The sequence below is a fragment of the Leptinotarsa decemlineata genome, unplaced genomic scaffold (genome assembly GCF_025532065.1).
Source record: "Leptinotarsa decemlineata unplaced genomic scaffold, Ldec_3_MD MMD2_P_RNA_scaffold_6, whole genome shotgun sequence".
NCBI classification, from domain to species: Eukaryota; Metazoa; Arthropoda; class Insecta; order Coleoptera; family Chrysomelidae; genus Leptinotarsa; species Leptinotarsa decemlineata.
Genome location: NW_027412533.1, coordinates 17,710,817 through 17,730,484, shown reverse-complemented (window position 1 = coordinate 17,730,484; position 19,668 = coordinate 17,710,817). Strand labels below are relative to the sequence as shown.

Here is a 19,668-nt window from a genome sequence, read left to right as displayed (position 1 = left end):
ATTCGTTCACCTTGCGGCTGGACACGTCTGGGAGTGGAGGAAATTCATCTGAGATAAGTACTTTTTGATCATTCCCATAATGATTTCAATTTAAGAGCCACCGGTAGACAGCTGTTTCAGCCTATATTCATTTTTTGATTTTCATGGAATTATTTTCCAGCAGCTTGACTGCATTAATCTTTCTAGATTTCATATCATTTCTAGAAACATGTGGATTCGTTTTCCGATGGCATTTCAGGTTAGCTTCCCAAATTTCTGCTACCGCAGTTGTCGGATGATTGGTCAAACAACCAACACTGACATAAAAACTTGGCAAGTTGACTTGGGTGTCACACCCATAGGTGGTTCCGCTTGCGTTTACGCAGCTATTTTTATCAAGTACTTTCTTGGTTTTTCTCATAATCATTTACATATGTGAAGTTAGATGTCAAAGTGACAACGTTATAAGATTTCGCTGCGAAAATTTTGATAATTTTTGGTGTTTCTGGTTGATGATTAGTCAATCACCGGTAGTAGTTCTCTTGTGTTAGTTGTGTGCGTGTTATGGTGCGCAAGAGCCTTCAAAACTTCTGGTGAGTACGTTTAAATTTATCCTTTTCGTTACTGTTCACTGTGCTCTCACGCCTGACAAGTTCCGATTAAAAAGTCTCATAGCAGCATGGAGAAACTGCTTCGCGGTCTGGCTGGCAGGGAAAAAACCTAGATTGTTAGCATTGTATGCCAACTAATCTCGTGCTTCGGTCTGAGTCAGTCGGATTTGCATGGCAGTGCATTGCCAGTCCCTGGGGTCAGCCGTCAAATTTTGACGGATGAAAATCAGGGAGTGGCTAATGCCCCAACTGAAAGTGAGATTTCTTTGAGAGACTCAGATAATGAAAGCAACCTTTCCTTCTCCTCCACTTCCAAGAAAAGAAGAATCTCAGATGAATTTCCTCCACTCCCAGACGTGTCCAGCCGCAAGGTGAACGAATTGATTAGGAAGGAAAAACCAAGAAAATTGAAAAAAATATCTAAAAAAACTGTCATCGACAGTGTCACATTGGAGGCTCGGAATTATTATTCCGAGTCTGAAGCTTCGTCACGCCCAGTAACGAGAAGTCGGGCACGCGAGGTGGCCACACCTCTTATTAATAGTAATGCTGTTAATGAAATGGACACTAGTCCAAACGTACAAATTGATAGTTCATCTGAGGGTTCTGATGTTACTGTCAGAACCATCCAGGATCCGGAGCCTGGCTCCCCCGCTCCTACTAGGGAGAACGAGCAACCCACTGCCACTGCCACTCCCAAAAAGGTGAAAATCCCACCAATTGTCCTTCGTCAGAAGGACAAGTGGGTCTAACTGATTAAGACAGCAGCTGAGCAGAAGATCAACTTCTCCAAAGCTGTAAACTTACATGATGGCATCAAGGTTCAGCCTGTGACCCCTGACGATTATCGACAATTGCTGCTGGCGACTTCAATGCCAAGCACGGACTATGGAGCAGAGCCACCAATCGAAACGGCCGAGCGCTCCATGCGCATGCTGACAGACATGAATATCTCGTGCTAGGACCAGATGAACCTTCGTTCTATCGCGGGCAGTATAGGCCTGACGTACTGGACATCTCGCTTCTCAGAAACGTCTCTCTGACCAGCGAAATTTACGTTCAGTCGGAACTGGACTCCGATCATAATCCAGTAATCCTGGTATTGGGTGATGAACTTCCTTCCCCTGATTATTGCATGAGATATAAGACGGATTGGGATGTCTTCACAGCTCAGCTCGGAGAGATGCACGCCCCTCCAGAGGGTCTCCGCTCTCCCAACGAACTCGACGCGGCAGTTCACCGCTTCGAGACCTCTGTGAATGATGCTTTTCGGACGGCCACCTCCAGTGAGGAGTGTCCGCTGAAGAGCTATAATGAGTTTTTCCCTCGTATCAAAGCCTTGATACGAGAGAGAAATCGCCTGAGAAGGCTCTATCAGTGAACACTCTTCCCAGGAGACAAAACAGCGGCAAACAGGATGGCCAATCAAGTAAAACAGGCCATCATTGATTACCGAAATGACAGGTGGGAGGAGCTGTTGGAATCCATTGAGCCTGGGAGTGACGAGCTTTAGGCGAATCACTCATAGACTCAAAGGAAAGAAGACAGCTCCCTCACCCATTCACGGAGAGCGCGGAGTATGCTACTCCCCCGCCGACAAAGCGTTGGCTTTTGCTGACACGATGGAACGTCAGTTTCAACTTAACGTTGACGACAATGACGACATCGACCGCGATATTCTGCTCGAAGATCGGGTTCACCGCATCCTCAGGGAGGATGACGATGATGTCATTCGTCCGGCTTCTGTGGAAGAATTAAAGGGCTACATCAAGGCTGCAAAAGCCAAGAAAGCCCCGGGGGTTGACTCAATAACAAACAAGTTATTGAAGAACTCCCGGAAAACTGCGTCGAGAGCCTACTGAACATCATCAACAGCTCTCTGGCTCTAAGATACTTCCCCAGAAGGTGGAAACATGCGGTCGTCGTCATGCTCCCAAAACAGGGGCAGAACCGGCTTTTCCCGCAGAATTATCGCCCGATTAGTCTGCTCTCGTCGGCGGCTAAGCTGGCTGAAAGAGTCGTACTTCAAAGGCTCAACGAAGAAGTTGAGGACCGAAATGTTCTGCCTGATGAGCAATTCGGCTTCAGGAGAGAACATTCTACTGAGTTGCAGGCTCTGAGATTGGTCGAAAATACCATCGGGGAGCTAAATAGGAACAAAAAAGTTCATCTAGTCCTACTAGACATTTCGAAGGCCTTTGACCGCGTTTGGCATGAAGGCCTTCTTCACAAATTAATCGCGTTCGACCTGCCTCGGGGCCTGATCCGGTGGATTGGGTATTTCCTGAAAGACAGAACATTTCAGGTTAGAGTAGAGGGCTCTCTGTCTGACAACAGAGAGATCCTCGCTGGAGTGCAACAGGGGGCCGTGCTCTCTCCCACGCTCTATTCCCTTACACCAGCGACCTTCCGAGGTCCGAGCATGTGAAGGTATCTCTCTACGCCTATGTCACGGCTCTCCCCTCATCTTCCATGGGTCGGGAGCTCGGGATCGTCTATATGCAACGTGCATTGGGCGACCTCGAGCGCTGGTACCTCGAGTGGAAGATCCGAGTGAATCCGGAAAAAACTCAGGCAATAACCATGGGAAGAACGATAGCTTCTCCGGCCATGAAAGTAAGAATCTCTGGAAGGGAGATTGATTGGCAAACGCGGGTCAAGTACCTAGGTCTTCTTATAGACCGTAGGCTCACCTGGAACCCGCACCTGTTAAGCGTGAAGGCAAAGATCCAGGGTCGGGTGGCAAGCCTGTACCCTTTGATAAATAGAAAATCTAAGTTAAGCCTAAAGAATAAAATCACGATCTATAACATGATGTTCAAGTCTGTCATCATGTATGCTTCAGGCGTTTGGGGACAAGCGGCTCCGACTGACATCTCCATCTTGGAGACTTTACAAAATAAAATTCTACGGATGATTGTGAATGCTCCATGGTTCGTGCGGAATGAAGCCATCCGCAGAGATTTGAAGCTGCCTTCCATTCAGCAGTCCATCCAGTCGAGGAACCGGCGAGTTTTAGATTACGCTGAAACTCACGAAAATCCTTTAGTCAGGGAAGCTATAGATTACGCTGTAGACGACCCCTCCCGATATAGAAGGCCCCTATGTCCTCCGTTAACAGATGAATAATATCTTCATCCATCTCACCCCAGCCAGGTAGGGGTATACAGCGAAGGGCGATATGGATGTCTGAGGACTTTCATGCCACCATCAAACACCAGTCATGACCCGTTTGTCTTTCTGACAAACACCAGTTAAAAGGGGAAGGGAGCCAGGCTTCAACCTGAATGAACTCAAGATGGATTACGTCATAATCATTTTGTCTTCATTTTGTCTTCAATTTTGAAGCGAGGAATGATGCATTTTCAATAAATAATTGTTAAAATTAGGCTGCTAAGTCTATTTTAAAGCAGAGTTTGGATGCTTGATTTCTTTGTGGTGCGGAGATTTATTGTTGTTTTGTTTCTTAGATTTTATTTTTGTCTTTTGCCTGTTTTCCTTGAACAAACTCTTTATTGTGGTGTGGTATGACTATAGTTATTTGTAGGAGTTTGTGGTGTATTATTTGATAGAGTTTTTTTCAATATGGTATCGGCCAGTTTTCTGAAATGTTCTCTTTTACCAATTTAAGATGCTTTGTCAGAATCTTTTGGGTTTTTCTGTCTTCAGGTGTTAGGTCGTTAACGACTTTGATGTTTGTTTCTTTCAGGTCGTCCGATTTCGCAATGGTTTCTTGCCGCTTGTAGATTCTAAGAAAATTAGCCTGTTATTATTCGCAGCTTTTTTCTATTCTGTATGTATTGTTTATATCCTCCTCTCTGATGCAAGTACCCACTTTGGAATTACAAATCGAGATCACTATGCCTTCAGTGTTCTCGTTTGTTTCTTCCGCAACACCAAAAATCAAGACGTAATTTTTTTCAGAAGTTGTGTTTGTATTCATCAGTTTTCGTTTAAGTTCTAAGTTTTTTGTTTGACTTGTTCTAATTCTTCTTTGATCTCTTCAGTCAGTAGCCAAGCGGTTCGGCGTGGGTGCTTTGTTCACTCACTCGAATTGACTGCCGTGTTGGTCGGTGGTTCAAGCCCTAGTCTGAACGATCGATCTTCACTTGCTACCGTCCAACCCGTGTTAGGAATCACACGTTAAAAGGTAAGACCTCGTTAATCCTTAGCTCGCACAAGTTTCGACTTCTGAGGGTTGTTGTTCGTAGGGGTGCGACAGCTGGTTAACGGAAAAACAGATTTTAAAACAGATTTTTTTTTTTAAGATTTTCAGCGTGAATACTAATACATTTTTTAGATTCTGCTATTTCACTTTATATTACTTCATTTTGTGATGCTAAACTTCGTGATAGGTATTAAATATCCTTGTTAGGAGGTTCCCCCATATCAACATTTTCCTAGTGTTTGGCAACGTCGTCTATGGTAGAGCTCTTGGTGCGTGTGTGTTTATGTTTTGAATTATGTTATTCCTAAATTTGGGATTGATTAGACTCATCAGTATTTTTGTTCTCAGTATAGTGATTACCGATGGTCAGACAATATTTTCCAAAATTTTTCGACATCAAAAACTGGTATTCAATTTGAACCATATTGATTTTTTGTCCATTTGTAAAATCACTTGAAAATGAAGAATGGTTTATATGATATATGAAATTACATAACATTACATTTACATCATTGTAAATGAATATTTTGAATGCGTGACTTTAAAATTGCTCCTTTGTCGAAAGCTACTGTTGAGTCACAATATATGTACAACTGTCGTTTTGGTATGTGAACCAGGTCGAATATGTTATCAAGCGAAGCATTTAACGCTTGATGTTTGGAAGACGATGTGTCCATTATTGGACATTTTCATTGAGGGCGACTCGAAAGTGATTTATTCATGGTTATGGAATATTCCGTGCTGGGTATTGCAAGTTAAAAGGTAGGACCCTGTTAGTCCTTACCTTGCACAAGGTTCGACTTTTGGGGGGTCGTCGTTTTTTGCGGGGCGGCAACTGGTTAAACAAATTTCAACAGATTTACAGATGTTTTAATAAGAATGGGGATTGAGGCCTTATTTATATTCCTTGTTCATTTCGAAATCGCAGAAACTGCAGTCTCTTGCTACAAATTGAGGAGTATCAGAATAGAGCTGTAAACAATTGAAAAAAGTACACATATAGTTCGTCCATAGTTTCACACCGTTAATTCGAAGTTTCCACAACGTATGAGTTCGCTGTCTTCACTGGTGCAATATTATTATTGAATTTTACAAAATTATGAATCTAAACTAACCTTTTCTTGTATTCTCTTTCATAAATTCATGCATCTCTGATATCAGGACATTTGCTTCGATTCCAACTGGAAACTAATATCTACCTTAATAAGCTGTGTATACCAACCAACGCACTTACAAATTCCAATTAATGCTCCAGAATCTTCATGAACGATCACTTCTCCCATTACCTTGAACCACAAGTTCTGGAATAACCGACAGATTGATATCTCTGATAATTCACGTAACTGGGTGCTAGGTGTACATTTCCACTCGAAATAGCAACAAATTACTATGTTTCTACGTCAAAACACTAATTATGTCTCTAATGAGCCGTGCTTAAAATATAGTCCGGAAGAATTACACAAGTTGATGTATTGAAGTATTCACCATCAGGAAACATGACAGAAGTAGAGAGTAGATTTTCACCAATACCACATTCAAAATACACATTGAATTTTCAAATTGAATTGAACTTTGATATGTTTGATAAATATACTTGTGAGCTTGCCTATTGCGGAACCAGGTAACAGTATCAAACATTCCTTAAAGTTTGTTTGAATGTGGTTGACAATGTTTCGTGGTGCATTTCATTAGTTCGGACTTCCATTGTCCAATATGATAAAAATTGATTTGAAATTCCTGAAAGAATCTGTAAAAAAAATACTAGCTGAAAAATAACAATTATATTAAGCAAAAAACTGAAATTACAATGAAATAAAATACAAGCAACAACCAAAAAATGCAAAAAAATGAACTGTTAACACGAGATGAAATTAAAAAATTGTTAACAAGACATGAAAAATTAAAATATTCCAAACCAAGTTATTACACGACTTTTCGATTGTTAGTATCAACAATCGTCTTCGAGTGATAAATTACACCAGAATTTCAGTTTTTTTGTTTAATATAATTGTTATTTTTCAGCTAATCTTTTTTAATTTTTTCATAGATTCTTTCAAGGATTTCAAATCAATTTATATCATATTAGACAATGGAAGTCAGCACTAATGAAATGCTTTGAAAATATGTTCAAAATATTTTTGGGAAAGAAAGTTTCTGGCTTTCTACTACTCCATCTTGATACAAAAAAAAAGATGAGGAAATCTTCCAAAGAAAGGAAGGAAGTGATCAATTTGAAAATAAGTAACTCTATACATGGATGTGTAGATCATGCAAAGAAGTAACTTTCAGACACAAACTGAAAGAAAGTCCTCCTGAAACAGGTACTTCCATATAAACATTGAATTATACGAAAGACATTTTTTTTTAAACAAATACTTCTATATGAACACTGAATTATACAGAAGATACTTTTCTCTACTCAGTTTGTATTTCAAACATTCGTAATGTCACGGAATAAGCTTGATCTGCTTATGTTATCGATGACATCGTAATGACATTCATTCACCTATTTGATTTAATCCCAGCCGAGAGGAATCTTATAAGTATATATAATCTTATAACCAGTAGCTGTTTCAGGAAGAATTTCTTTCAGTTTGTGTCTGAAAGTTACTTCTTTGCATGATCTACACATGCACGTATAGAGTTACTTATTTTCAAATTGATTACTTCCTTCCTTTCTTTGGAAGATTCCCTCATCCTTTTTTTTGTATCAAGAGGGAGTAGTAGAAAGCCAAAAACTTTCTTTCCCAAAAATTAATCACTCCTAAAAGTATAACCCTTTCAGTTCAAAATATGTTTTTTCCGTTAACCAGCTATCGCACCCCTACGAACGACAACCCTCAGAAGTCGAAACTTGTGTGAGCTAAGGACTAGCGAGGTCTTACCTTTTAACCTGTGGACGATAGCAAGTGAAAATCGAGCGTTCAGCCTGAGGCTTGAACCATCGACTCACACATAGGCCGATTAACTGAGTGAACAAAACATCCACGTCGAACCGCCCGGCTACCGACAAACGGTTTGCTGTTGGGATAAAACTCCAGTAATATTCATTTCAAGAGTACAGACAATGTATATTGTATTATGTGAATTACTAGAACATTTTTCTAGTTGCCATAGTCGTCGACCAAAAAGTAAACAAATGAATTCAATAATTTCTGAAAGCAACAATTCTGTGACAGTTGTTATCAAGGTTTTTGCATACTCAAATGGAAAACTTTGTAAGTATTTGTTGAAGATATCAAATTCAAGAGAATGTTCTTCATTACTTTAATGTTACGACCTGTATCAAAATAACCATTTTCCGTGGATACAAAAAAGACGTGTTGGCACAAGATGAACAATATGTGTTACTTATTGGTGTTTTCACTTTTTATCGTGCATTCATGTTTGGTCAATTTTAGATCGTATTTACTTTTTTTTATTTGGCATAACTAGGCAACAATATACATGCCGCTTTTTTAGGCTAACTCACTATTGCTATTTCGGAAACGATAAGACCTACAAGGTCCTTTAAACAAAAAAAATCCCATTTTGGGGAACTAGAACAATCTCTTTTGCGATCGAGAATATCAGCGGTTGTTTTTGAAATATTCGCTAAAAACAAGAATTGTCAAATTTTGATTTTTGGCTTCATCGCCTCCTTTTCAAATGATATGAAACAAAGCGAATACACTTTCATTACTGTTTTTTATTTGTAATGATCTGATATAAACCAATATGCAATGCAACGTTTCGTTCATTAGATTTCATCGTCAATGATATGTTTTCTAAACATGAAAATGTCATTGTAGTCATTGTAATAACAACTTCAGCTATGTTTCACAATATATGTTTTTTCATGCGTTTTTTCCATCATCACTGTATGATCATACAATTCCCTGGATCAGAGCTACCTCAAATAAGTAGTGACCAATATTTCTTGGGCAAAGAAAAAAGAACAACTCATCTAGAGTATCCGATAAGAATTCCAAATACGAGTATTATTCCCCCGTCAAAGGTGTCTCAAAAACGTAGGGACCTATGATCTTGGTGTTTAACACACCAAGCCAAACATCAAATTCAAATCTCTCTTTGAAATTTGTAGCTCAATAAAGCAAGGAATTTTCTTGTCGCCAGTGGTAATTTGTTGAATCATCCGTTTGTGAATCTACTCTCATCACATCGTGAAATTTTATTAGATATTTCATCATCCTGAAGATTTTGTTTGAGTAGTCATCTACAAAATATTTTCATTACTGAGAATGTCTTTTGAACTCATTCAAAACCCCAAACTCAGTATCATCACGTCTTTGAGTTGCTCAGTACAACTCTTACTCTAGCGTTTTTCAAATGAACCATGATTCCGTAAACTCCTCTCAATGCTTTTAAAATATCTTTTGTATGGCTGACGTTTCTCATGGTACAATTTCCTATACATAGCTAGAGATCCAGTGTCAATTCTCAAACATCTCGCGTACACGAAGAGCATACCAACTTTCCCGTCACTAGAAAAATACATGGTTTTTCCCCCACAAATTCACACGAAACGAATGATTACTTACGTACTTATCATTCACAGTAAATTTGACAATTATACATATTCTGTTAATTCATGGCTCAGGTTGAACAAATCAATTCATTTTCCCCCACTATTTTTATTCACCAGGAAACATCAGAAAAAAACATTTATGTTCCATGAAAATTGGAATTTGAACAGTTCTTTCATATTTATACAGAAACCCCGGAATACATGGGAGTTCACACTTTCGCAAATTTAAAAAAAATGTGTGGAGTTGATAAGTATATCTTTCAGTTCTAATATATTGGTTTCTACCTTTTTGAGACTACACAAATATTGATTATGTTATTTCTCTTTAATTTTTTAAAAAAGTGGCTACAAAAATCGATGAAAAAACTGGAGGTCCGTATTAAAAAAAATAAAGTTAACGATGAATAAATGAAATGAAAAAAACGTCGCATTGCAAATTGGTTTACATAGGATTATAAAAAATATGAAACAGTATTGAAAGTTCCTCCGTTTTTTTACATCATTCGACATGGAAGCAATAGGGCCAAAAAACGAAGTTCGCAACTCTAGTTTTAGGCGAATATTTTAAAAACAACCACTGATATGCTTGATCTGAAAAGAGATTATTCTAGTCCTTCAAAATAAAAAACTTTTGTTCAATTTAACCAATCTCGTATGTCTTACTGTTTCCGAGATAACAGTAGTGGGATCATTAAAAAACTGCCTGTACATGGTGATCATACACCACGATTTTTGTTTCTACGAAAGAAAAGCAAAAACCTTTCTTCCTAAGAAATGCTGGACATTCATACATCACAATGATGTGGAATTGGAAGAGTTCAAACCAAAAAGAAATCAAAATGTTGTGAAACAAACTGGCTATCATAACAATTTCATAGAGTTATAGTTAGGCAAAGGTTTGGAATGGTTTGGTGGTGCTCGAACAAATGACTTATTGAAAGAAATGAACAGGATAAAGAACGTGTCCAGCTACAATTGAAAAATGAATTATTGGTAAAAAAAATTTAAAAAACTGAGAAGAAAGGTTGATGCAAATCTATCAATTTATTACATCACACAATTTATATAAAATTCAATTCCAAAGTTGTCGTTTTAGATTATTTGAAATTCAGCCACTTCAAGTTTCACCATCTACAAACGTATCTTGGATAGGATTGATTTTCACAGAACATGTTCAGTTCTAAGACTCTGCTTCACAGGATTCTGAATGATCAATTGTAGAATACGGAGGCGCCTAACGATATATATTGTTCAATTGTGTGTCTACAGCTCTATGCCGACAAGCTGAATAGCGGGAATGTCTTTCATCTTTCATCTGAATATCCTCCGTGATGTTTTCTCTAAATGAGTTTTCATTCTTTCTTGCTGAAATGACATTTAAGATCTTAAGTAAATACTGCACAGTAAAAAGTATTTCTTTAAAAGAAGATCATAGGTTGCCATCAGAATATCACACTTTTTTCAACAAAGAAATCAAATTTCTTGGCCTTTCAACGACATCATTCGTTTGATTACATCATTGCGAAAATGAACTATTTTGAATCAAAAAAATATAATATCATCTCAAATCCACCACCTATTTGAAGGGAAAAATAAACTGTTTCAAATGGAGAGCAATATCAACTTGATCTAAACACATAGTGTTTGTTTGAATTTGATACTGTATCCCTTCAAATAACTCAATTCGTTTATAACAAGAGTTTTGTGAATCTACATACAAAACTATATTATGATCGACTGAAAATAACAGGAATTTTAATTTGAAAAAAACTGTGGTGCTCTGGTCTTTCTGTGACCCTCTTAAGTGAGAGGGGAGCGGGTATTCCGTTGTAAGCATCGCGTACGCGCCAAGACTGGAGACTTGCACAGTTGAAAGATATTTTCATGGGTAAGTATTATAATTGTGGTATTATATAAGTGGTAAACTTTGACGGCAACTCTTGATTTTGCCTTCATTTTGAGAAAATTATACCAATGCTCCATAATTTTTCATACATGCATTATTACATTTGCCGAGCTCTGCAAGTGTATATTAATTTAAACTGAAAAATCCTCCACGTTGATTCAAATTTACCAATCTCTTGTTTTGAACATACATTTTATCGTATTTCAAATAAGAGCATTTTCTCTGAATAAAATTTGATTTTCTCTTAGACCGAATTCATTTTTTATTGAAAGATAGAGGTACTTATAGTTTCGACAATAAATTATAATACAAAATATACCAAAATAGGCACCAGTAGGTATAAAAAGGGTCTATATGTGACAGCCACTTTCTGATTTCGGAATGTAAATATTTTTTGAATTACGAAACGTCTTTGCTTTCTGTAATCATTTCAGAAATATTTTTATGTTATTCTTTGGGAACAAATTGAATGTACCCTACTCAGCTTAAAATTATTTGATAGATTTCCTTTAGGAATGTAAGAAATAGGTAGAAATATTACCAAACTCACTAGAGATGAAATATGAATTTCCAAAAACGTGAAAACAGTGAATGCTGTTACTTAAATAGCGAATCATATTCTTTCAAGTATGTTTGTATGATCATGAGTTACATTTTTTTATTGAAACATTTTATATTTTTCATTGATCCTCTAATAATTATTTTGAAAGGCAATTTTTCTGTATAGACTTCTGTCCACTTCAAAGGGATTTGAGGTACGTCTTTTGAATTGATTATTCATTTCTGAATAACGATGAGATTGGAACCTTTGGTGTAAAAGTTGAAATAACTTTTTTCGAGATCAATTGCCCTAACACCAAACTGATATTTTGCACTCGACGCGCGTTTCGCCAACAAAGTTAGCATCCCCAGGAAAAGAAAATTGATACCTAGTCTAGTCTGATTCGTCCTTATATAATAAAATTTGTTACCTGAGGTTGTATACCTGAAGTCCAATATGGAATTTCTCGGTAATTAACTACCTGCAAGTTCTTAGTAATTATTCTCTTCCTAACAGAAGATTAAAAAGCAGGCTAAACGGGATGGGTCCCTAATCGCTATTCAAGCTGTTTTTACATTTTGCTTTTTCTAGACTCTCACATGCATCGAGTAGCCTGGTGTCATGCACATGCTTAATCAGTTTCAGATTGTTTTCACCAATTCTGTGGTCCTTGTCTAGAGCATGTTGGGCGACACTGGATTTTTCTATCCTTCCGTATTTCATGTATGCACAATGCTCCTTGAAGCGGGTTTTAATCGCTCGTCGGCTCTGGCCGATGTATTTGCTGTTGCAATCTTGACAACTGATTTCGTAAATCCCCGACCTTTCTGTGTTTTCTAGTCTATCTTTTGGATCACCAAGAAGCTGTTGCAATTTATGAGAAGTTTTATATGCAACTTTCATATTTACTTTATCGAATATCTGTTGAAGTCCTCTCGTGTATTGGGGTTCATATGGGATTACTATAAACTTGTTATTACTCTCCTCTTTTTGAAAAGTCGAAGATTTACGAAGTGCTTCCCTAAACTTGCATTTTCTAATTATCTTGTCAACTATATCTGGGTTAAAACCGTTTGCTTCAGCTACATACCGAATCACTCTCTTTTCATCGTCGTACTTATCTTTCTTTAAAGGAAAAGTTATTAACCATCAAAATCCAAAATCCCCAAACAATCACCCCAGTCACACAACAGATCGAGGCTGTAATCAAAATCCAGACAACCTTGTTACTCAATCTCATGCCTGCCATGAGAACAGAAATTCTGTCCCTCACAAACAAACTATGCAGGATAGTTCTTGGTCACTCCCTCTTCGCCACAGCCAGTGGCAACAGAGTGGACTACACGTTCACCAATTTGGTAACCGAGCTTAATGGCTGAAGGACCAAATTCTCGGGATAACGGGCGTTTCATCCTCGGCACTGTAAACGCCCAGGGCCTCAACAGAAAAAGATACCACACCAAAACACTGCTCATAAAATCCAAATCCTATGTATTACCGATACACTGACCAAAAATCCTCCCAACTTCTCCGGTTTCAATACAACCCACCGTCCAAAAGACCCTCACTCTCGAGGCATCGCTATCCTAACTAAACGAGGACTTCCCCACAAACAACACACCCTTCCTCGTGACCTAACCGAACTCGACTGCCTAGCGATAGATCTTCTATCTAACACCGGCACCATAACTATCATAGCCCATTACAATCATCCAACACAAACTCTTTCCAGATACTTAATTGAATATGCATCTTCTCTCCCTAAAGCATTCCTAATAGGCGATTTCAACTCTCGCCACACCCAATTCGGAGATTCCAACTCCAATGCCGACGGCCGTCTACTAGCCAACCTACTTCTAGAACACAACCTTTATAGAATTCCCTGCCCCGACCCGACGTTTCTGAGTCACCGGGGGGCCTCTATCATCGACCACATCTTGTGCTCTGAGAGCCTGATAGAGATGGTCGATGAGCTGGCCTATATCGGAGACACTATCACGTCGGATCACCTCCCCCTGATAATCAAAACCTCCTTAAACTTCCCTACTCCTTTCACTCCTGAAACCATTTCATACAAAAACCATAGATACACAGACGTCAAACAATTCCAACTTCTCGTGAACCAAAAACTATCTACTCTTGACAATCCTCCACTGAACCACTCTAGACAAACTGACTCCAAAATTGAATCAATTAAAAAAATTATCTCAGAGTCCGACGACCTATCCACTCCTACTACCACCAGACGAATAGATCAATCCCCACTTCCCCCTTACCTCATTAACCTCATCAAAAATAAACGCAAACTATATAGAACTTTCGTCCGTACCAGGGATCCTGTCCTTAAAACCGAGTGGAACCGTCTTAACGCTCGTATACGCCTCCTCATCAACCAATTCACCCAGAAAAGGTGGATAGAGGAGACAAAAAAACTAGATTACCGATATGGAATGGCTTTCTGGAACAAATTCAAAGTCCTGACAGGACAAAAACGGAAAACCGACAGTCACCTGGTGATTGACGGTAACATCATTTCCACCCCTCCCGACAAAGCCGAAGCCTTCCGTGAAAATCTCGAAAAAACCTTCCGTCTTCCTAAAGACCCACACTTCGATAACCTATTTCTTAACCTCATTCACCAACAGGTGCCAGCACAGTTGGGCAGGCACCCAGGTCAAATCCCCCTCGACGCCAACTGTCCCTTAAGATCCCCATTCAGCGAGGAAGACATCCTCAACACCATCCACAGTGGTAGAAATACCGCTCCTGGACCAGACTCGGTTAACCGCCGTGTTCTGAAAAACCTCCCCGCCTCAGCAATCCCATTCATCAAACACATCCTAGATGCGTGTCTCGCACACGCCTACTTCCCAAACGCCTGGAAATAGGCTAACACAATTATAATCTCTAAACCCCACAAGGATCCTACTAATCCCGACTCCTGCAGACCCATCAGCTTGCTTAGCTGCCTTGGAAAACTGCTGGAACGATTGATGACTAACCGTTTGAACGACTTCCTCATACTCCACAATATTATCCCTCCCTATCAACATGGTTTCAGGACCGAACATTCTACCCAGAACGCACTAGTCGAACTACACATCCACATATCCCAAAATATCAACGCATCTTTTTGCACCATTGCAATCTCCCTAGACATCCAAAAGGCTTTCGACAAGGTCTGGCACGCGGGCCTGATCTGGAAGCTTATCCAAATCAATCTGCCTCATCATTTTAACCGACTAGTAGCTTCCTACTTATCCAACCGACATATCCGCGTCAAAGTCGGTGAAGCCTCATCCACCCCTTTCTCCCCAAAAGCCGGAGTCCCCCAGGGATCAGTCCTCGCCCCTTCCCTATTCCTCATCTATGCACATGATGTTCCCACAACCCATAAAATCCTCCAATACGCCGATGACACCATCCTATACTCCTCCACCCCCAACACCCGCCGCTTGCAAATTCAAGCCCAAAATATGATCGACCATTTCGAGCAGTGGTGCAACAAATGGCGTATCAAAATCAACCCTACAAAAACCCAAACAATCCTCTTCCGACATCCTAACACCTCTACCCGTCCCAAACTAAACCCGGACAACTTAAATCTCAGACTTTTGGGGGAAAACCTCATACTCCAGGACTCGGTTTCCTACTTGGGGGTCACCTTCACGAGGACCCTCAACTGGGAAATCGACCTGAGAGAGACACTGGATAAAGTCCAGAAGAGAGCTAACCTTCTAAAAGCTCTGAGAGGAAAGCTTGGGGGATGCGACAGTAGAACTCTGCTTCATACCTGTAATACCTTCATAAGACCAGTCCTCGACTACAAAGCAATGATATACTGTACGCTTCCTCCGAGACTGTCCCACCGCATCCTTACGACCGAAAGAAGAATACTATGCAACATACACAACCTGCACTACCGATACCCTTCCCTACACTTATACAACCTCATAAATACTACACCAATCAACCAAAGATTTCAGGAACTCCGAGGACGATATGCGACCAGGACGATGAGCAGCAACAACACCGATGCCATCGACACGCTCACATCGCCATCCCGAAAGAAACCTAGGAAAAAGCTCCCCTTTCCCCCAGCCAGACTCCTGGGAGCGATGGAAGACCCACCGGAGCCGATCCAGGACATCCTAGAGGGTTTCCCCCTGGAATACAGATAGCGGATACCTGACAGCAGCGTCCCGGAAAGAACCGAAATCCTAAACACTCACAACCCCGGCCCAAAAACCCATACCGAGTCCCAACATCTGAACCACCGACCACCGCAACGAACCCGGACTACCACATGGATCAACATAAAAAACAATGAAGAAAACTGAAACACAAAAACAACACAACACAAACACCAACATAAAACACACACACAACCTACCCACCCTGAAGAGGCATAAGCCTATAGCAGGGTCCTACACAAACACATACACACACAAAAATTGTAAATAACTGTAAAACTTGTAATATACGATTCATTCATTGACTAGGTATCAATTTTCTTCTCCTGAGGATGCTAACTTTGTTGGCTAAACGCGCATCGAGTGCAAAAATATCAGTTTGGTGTTAGGGCAATTGATCTCGAAAAAAGTTATTTATTTCTGATCAAATATCGTTAAGCACCTTTTAACTTGCTAGGAATCGTATGTTAAATAATAAGACCTCGGACAAGTTTGAAATTTTGAGGGTTGTCAGTGCATCCGAACAATAATTGGGCTGGTTAACGAAACCCACTTAAACAGTGTTTTATTGAAACAATTTTTTTTTTTGATTAAGTGGATTAATGAGATATAACAGATTCAAAATGCAGGGACATAGCGGTTGCGGCGGTACCGGCCGGGGGTCGGCGGTACCGGTCGGGGGGGGGGGGGCGCCGGCGCTTGCCTGTAAATAGCGCGTCAAAGGCCGTGCTTCGCCCTATATCACTTTATGATTAGCAACGATCGCATGCGTGTTGATGTATATTTCTTATGTATATTGCTTCACTAGATAATAGCTTCTTTAAATGCTTTTGAAATGATTGAGAAGCTAGTTTTTAAACAAAAAATGTAGGTTTAAAATTGAACCTGAAATATATAATTCAAAAATGAGTTGAAAGTCAAATATACATATTCAACGTTAACTATTGATTGTGAATATAATATTGAAAGTAACACACCTAGGCACATTTCTGAAGCACAAAACCTTCCAGCGTAAAACCTTCTATCATATTATAGCCCCATGATAATTTTGAAAAGAAAAGAATAACTAAAAATTTAATTTAAACATCACTTATTCAATTTATCAATGTAATACCTAGTGATACATAACGATAATAATAGAAATATACAGTTGAGGAAAAAAAATTCGTCCCCACAGAAAATATAAGTAAATGATAATTTCTTGTTATTGTATATAACAACTGTATATAACAAATGAAAACCATTGGGGTACAATTGAGGGTTGACAATGTTGAGTACTGTAACAAATTATAATAATAATAATGGTGGTACAAACAAAAATTAGAATTGAAAAAATTAGGAAAAACAGACTAATTGAAAACATTCTTCCTTCACGTTTTGGAGTTGAAATGATGTTGTTTCATGTTCGATACAATTCTTTCAAAATTGGGACTTTTTGATGCAAGAGCGATTTGAATACAGTCTTCGGCGTTTAATCGATTTCTGTTCTTTGTTTTTATGTTCATTAGAGTGGAAAAGCCTTGTTCGCACAAATGTGTTGTTCCGAATGGCAACAATTTTCTAACCGCCTCTTCATGTGCAATTTTGAAAGCCTTTGCAGCTTTTGACATCCAAAACGACGGCAGATTTGATTTACTCTCAAATTGAATACGTCCTTCAGTATTAGATCGAAGTTCAACAATTGCTTCTGCCAAACCTGAAGGTTCTTCTGGTATCATAGCAATTTCACATTTGAAAGGATCTACAATCCAACTGACAGTACGTGTATCAAGATCTGAAAAGTAATCTGAAAACCGCTTTCTGAGTTTGATAAGATGTCTTACAATTGTATCCTTGATGTCAGCAAAAGTAATATTTTCGCAAACTTCCAAAAACGCAGATGACCTTGAAAAAGAAGCTATCTTGTTCTGTTCTACTTTCTGTCTCCAATACTGCAGCTTCAATCCAAACGTTGACAGAATTTCTCTCGCTGAAATGATATTAATATTCTTTCCTTGTAATTCTTTGTTTAATATATTTATACTCTCAAAAATGTCAGTCAGATATGTGAGATATGCAACCCAGGAAGAGTTTTTAAACTTATCTGCGAAAATATTTTTTTGATCAACCATAAAAATTTCGACTTCAGTTTTGAGAGTCCATACTCGATTTAGTACATTTCCGTGAGAGAGCCACCTTACTTCTATATAATAAAGTAGGTCCGTATATTCCGCTTCACCGTCCTGACATAATTCACGAAATAGCCGAGTGTTTAGTGCATGTCCCTTGATAAAATTTACAATCTTGATGACATCATGCATGACGGCTTCCAGTGTAGGTTCTAAATATTTGACCATAAGGGCCTGGAGATGGATTATACAGTGAGTAACTTCAATATATGGGTTATTTCTTTTTACGAAAGCCGAAAAACCATTAATATGACCCAGCATAGCTGGAGCTCCATCCAAAGATACAGAAATACAGTTTTCCCATTTTGAACTTTGCACATTGAAGTATTCATTTACTTTATTGTAGACATCAATTCCACGAGATCTCAACTCGAGAGGAGAATAAAAAAGCAATTCCTCTTCAAAATTATCTGCACCTTTATAGCGAACATATACCATTAGCTGTGAATTGCTACTAAAATCAGTTGTCTCATCAAGCTGAATAGCAAAATATTTAGCCTGTTTTAATGCGAAAATAACCTGTTCCTTCACATTTTCTGCTAATATAGAAATTCGTTTTTTCACAATTCTCGCAGACAAGGACACTGAATTCAGTTTCTTCGCTTCTTTTTGACCATACATAATCTCTGCCATTTTCACAGCAGCTGGTTTAACCAAATCTTCACCAATAGTGTATGGTTTCTTATTTCGAGCAATCAACCAGGTTATTTCAAAGCTAGCCCTTGATGCTGAACGCTGATAAAATGTACCAAACAAGTTGCTATACAATCTTTGTCTTTTAACAGATATTTCAAAATTTTCAAAGTATTCTCGCGGTTTGGAAGACAGGTGTGAATGCAAATTATCTAAATATTTCTTCAATTGACTTTTTTTGAAAGATTCTGAAGTCAGTACCTTCATACATACAACACACTGTGGTTTCATTGTACCATTGTCTTCTATTTGTGTAAAACCGTAATCAAGGAATTCGCCTTGGTATGTTCTTTTTCTATTTGCTGCCATCTTAAGAGAGACAAAAAATAATAGTTCTAAAATACTTGAATTAAATTTTCAAATTGCGGCTTACCTTGATCGATATATCGATGATTAATGTCAGCAAGTAACTAGTAAAAACTCGCTCTCTGTCTCGTCAATGTATTTGTATCTTGACGACATGGCATGGACTGAGTAGGTAGCCGGGGGCTGTGCTTTACTGCGCAAAAATATAACTCGAGAACACTTAGTGGTGGGGAGTGAGATGGCGTGGCCTGCATATGTCGCTAAATTGTTTAAGTTGAAAAAAATACTAACAGGTTTATAAAATAGCAAATTAAAAATACTACTTACTCACAAAAGTTTCATTTTTACCCCCAAAAATTTAATTTTTACCCCATTTGGGGTAATTTACGCGGGTTCCCCGACCGCTGCTCTAGTGGATCGTGCTTTCGGGCTCTGTAATACGAAGGAAGGTTTCGAGAAGGAACTAGACATAATCAGAAAAAATATTCAACGGAATGGTTACTCCAAAGTGATTGTGAAACAGACTTTGGCTGGAAGACAGCAAGAGCCTCGCGAGAAAGAGAAGCCGTCACAAC

The 19,668-nt window shown here is 38.9% G+C and overlaps 1 protein-coding gene across 1 annotated transcript; it reads right to left on the bottom strand.

Annotated features, from left to right (window-relative positions):
• Positions 1 to 17,296: 17,296 nt before the first annotated feature.
• On the bottom strand, positions 17,297 to 19,096 carry LOC111507351 (SCAN domain-containing protein 3-like). The gene has a single exon (XM_074169735.1). The coding sequence runs from the start codon at positions 19,094 to 19,096 to the stop codon at positions 17,297 to 17,299; it is 1,800 nt and encodes a 599-aa protein (XP_074025836.1).
• Between the last annotated feature and the right edge of the window lie 572 nt (positions 19,097 to 19,668).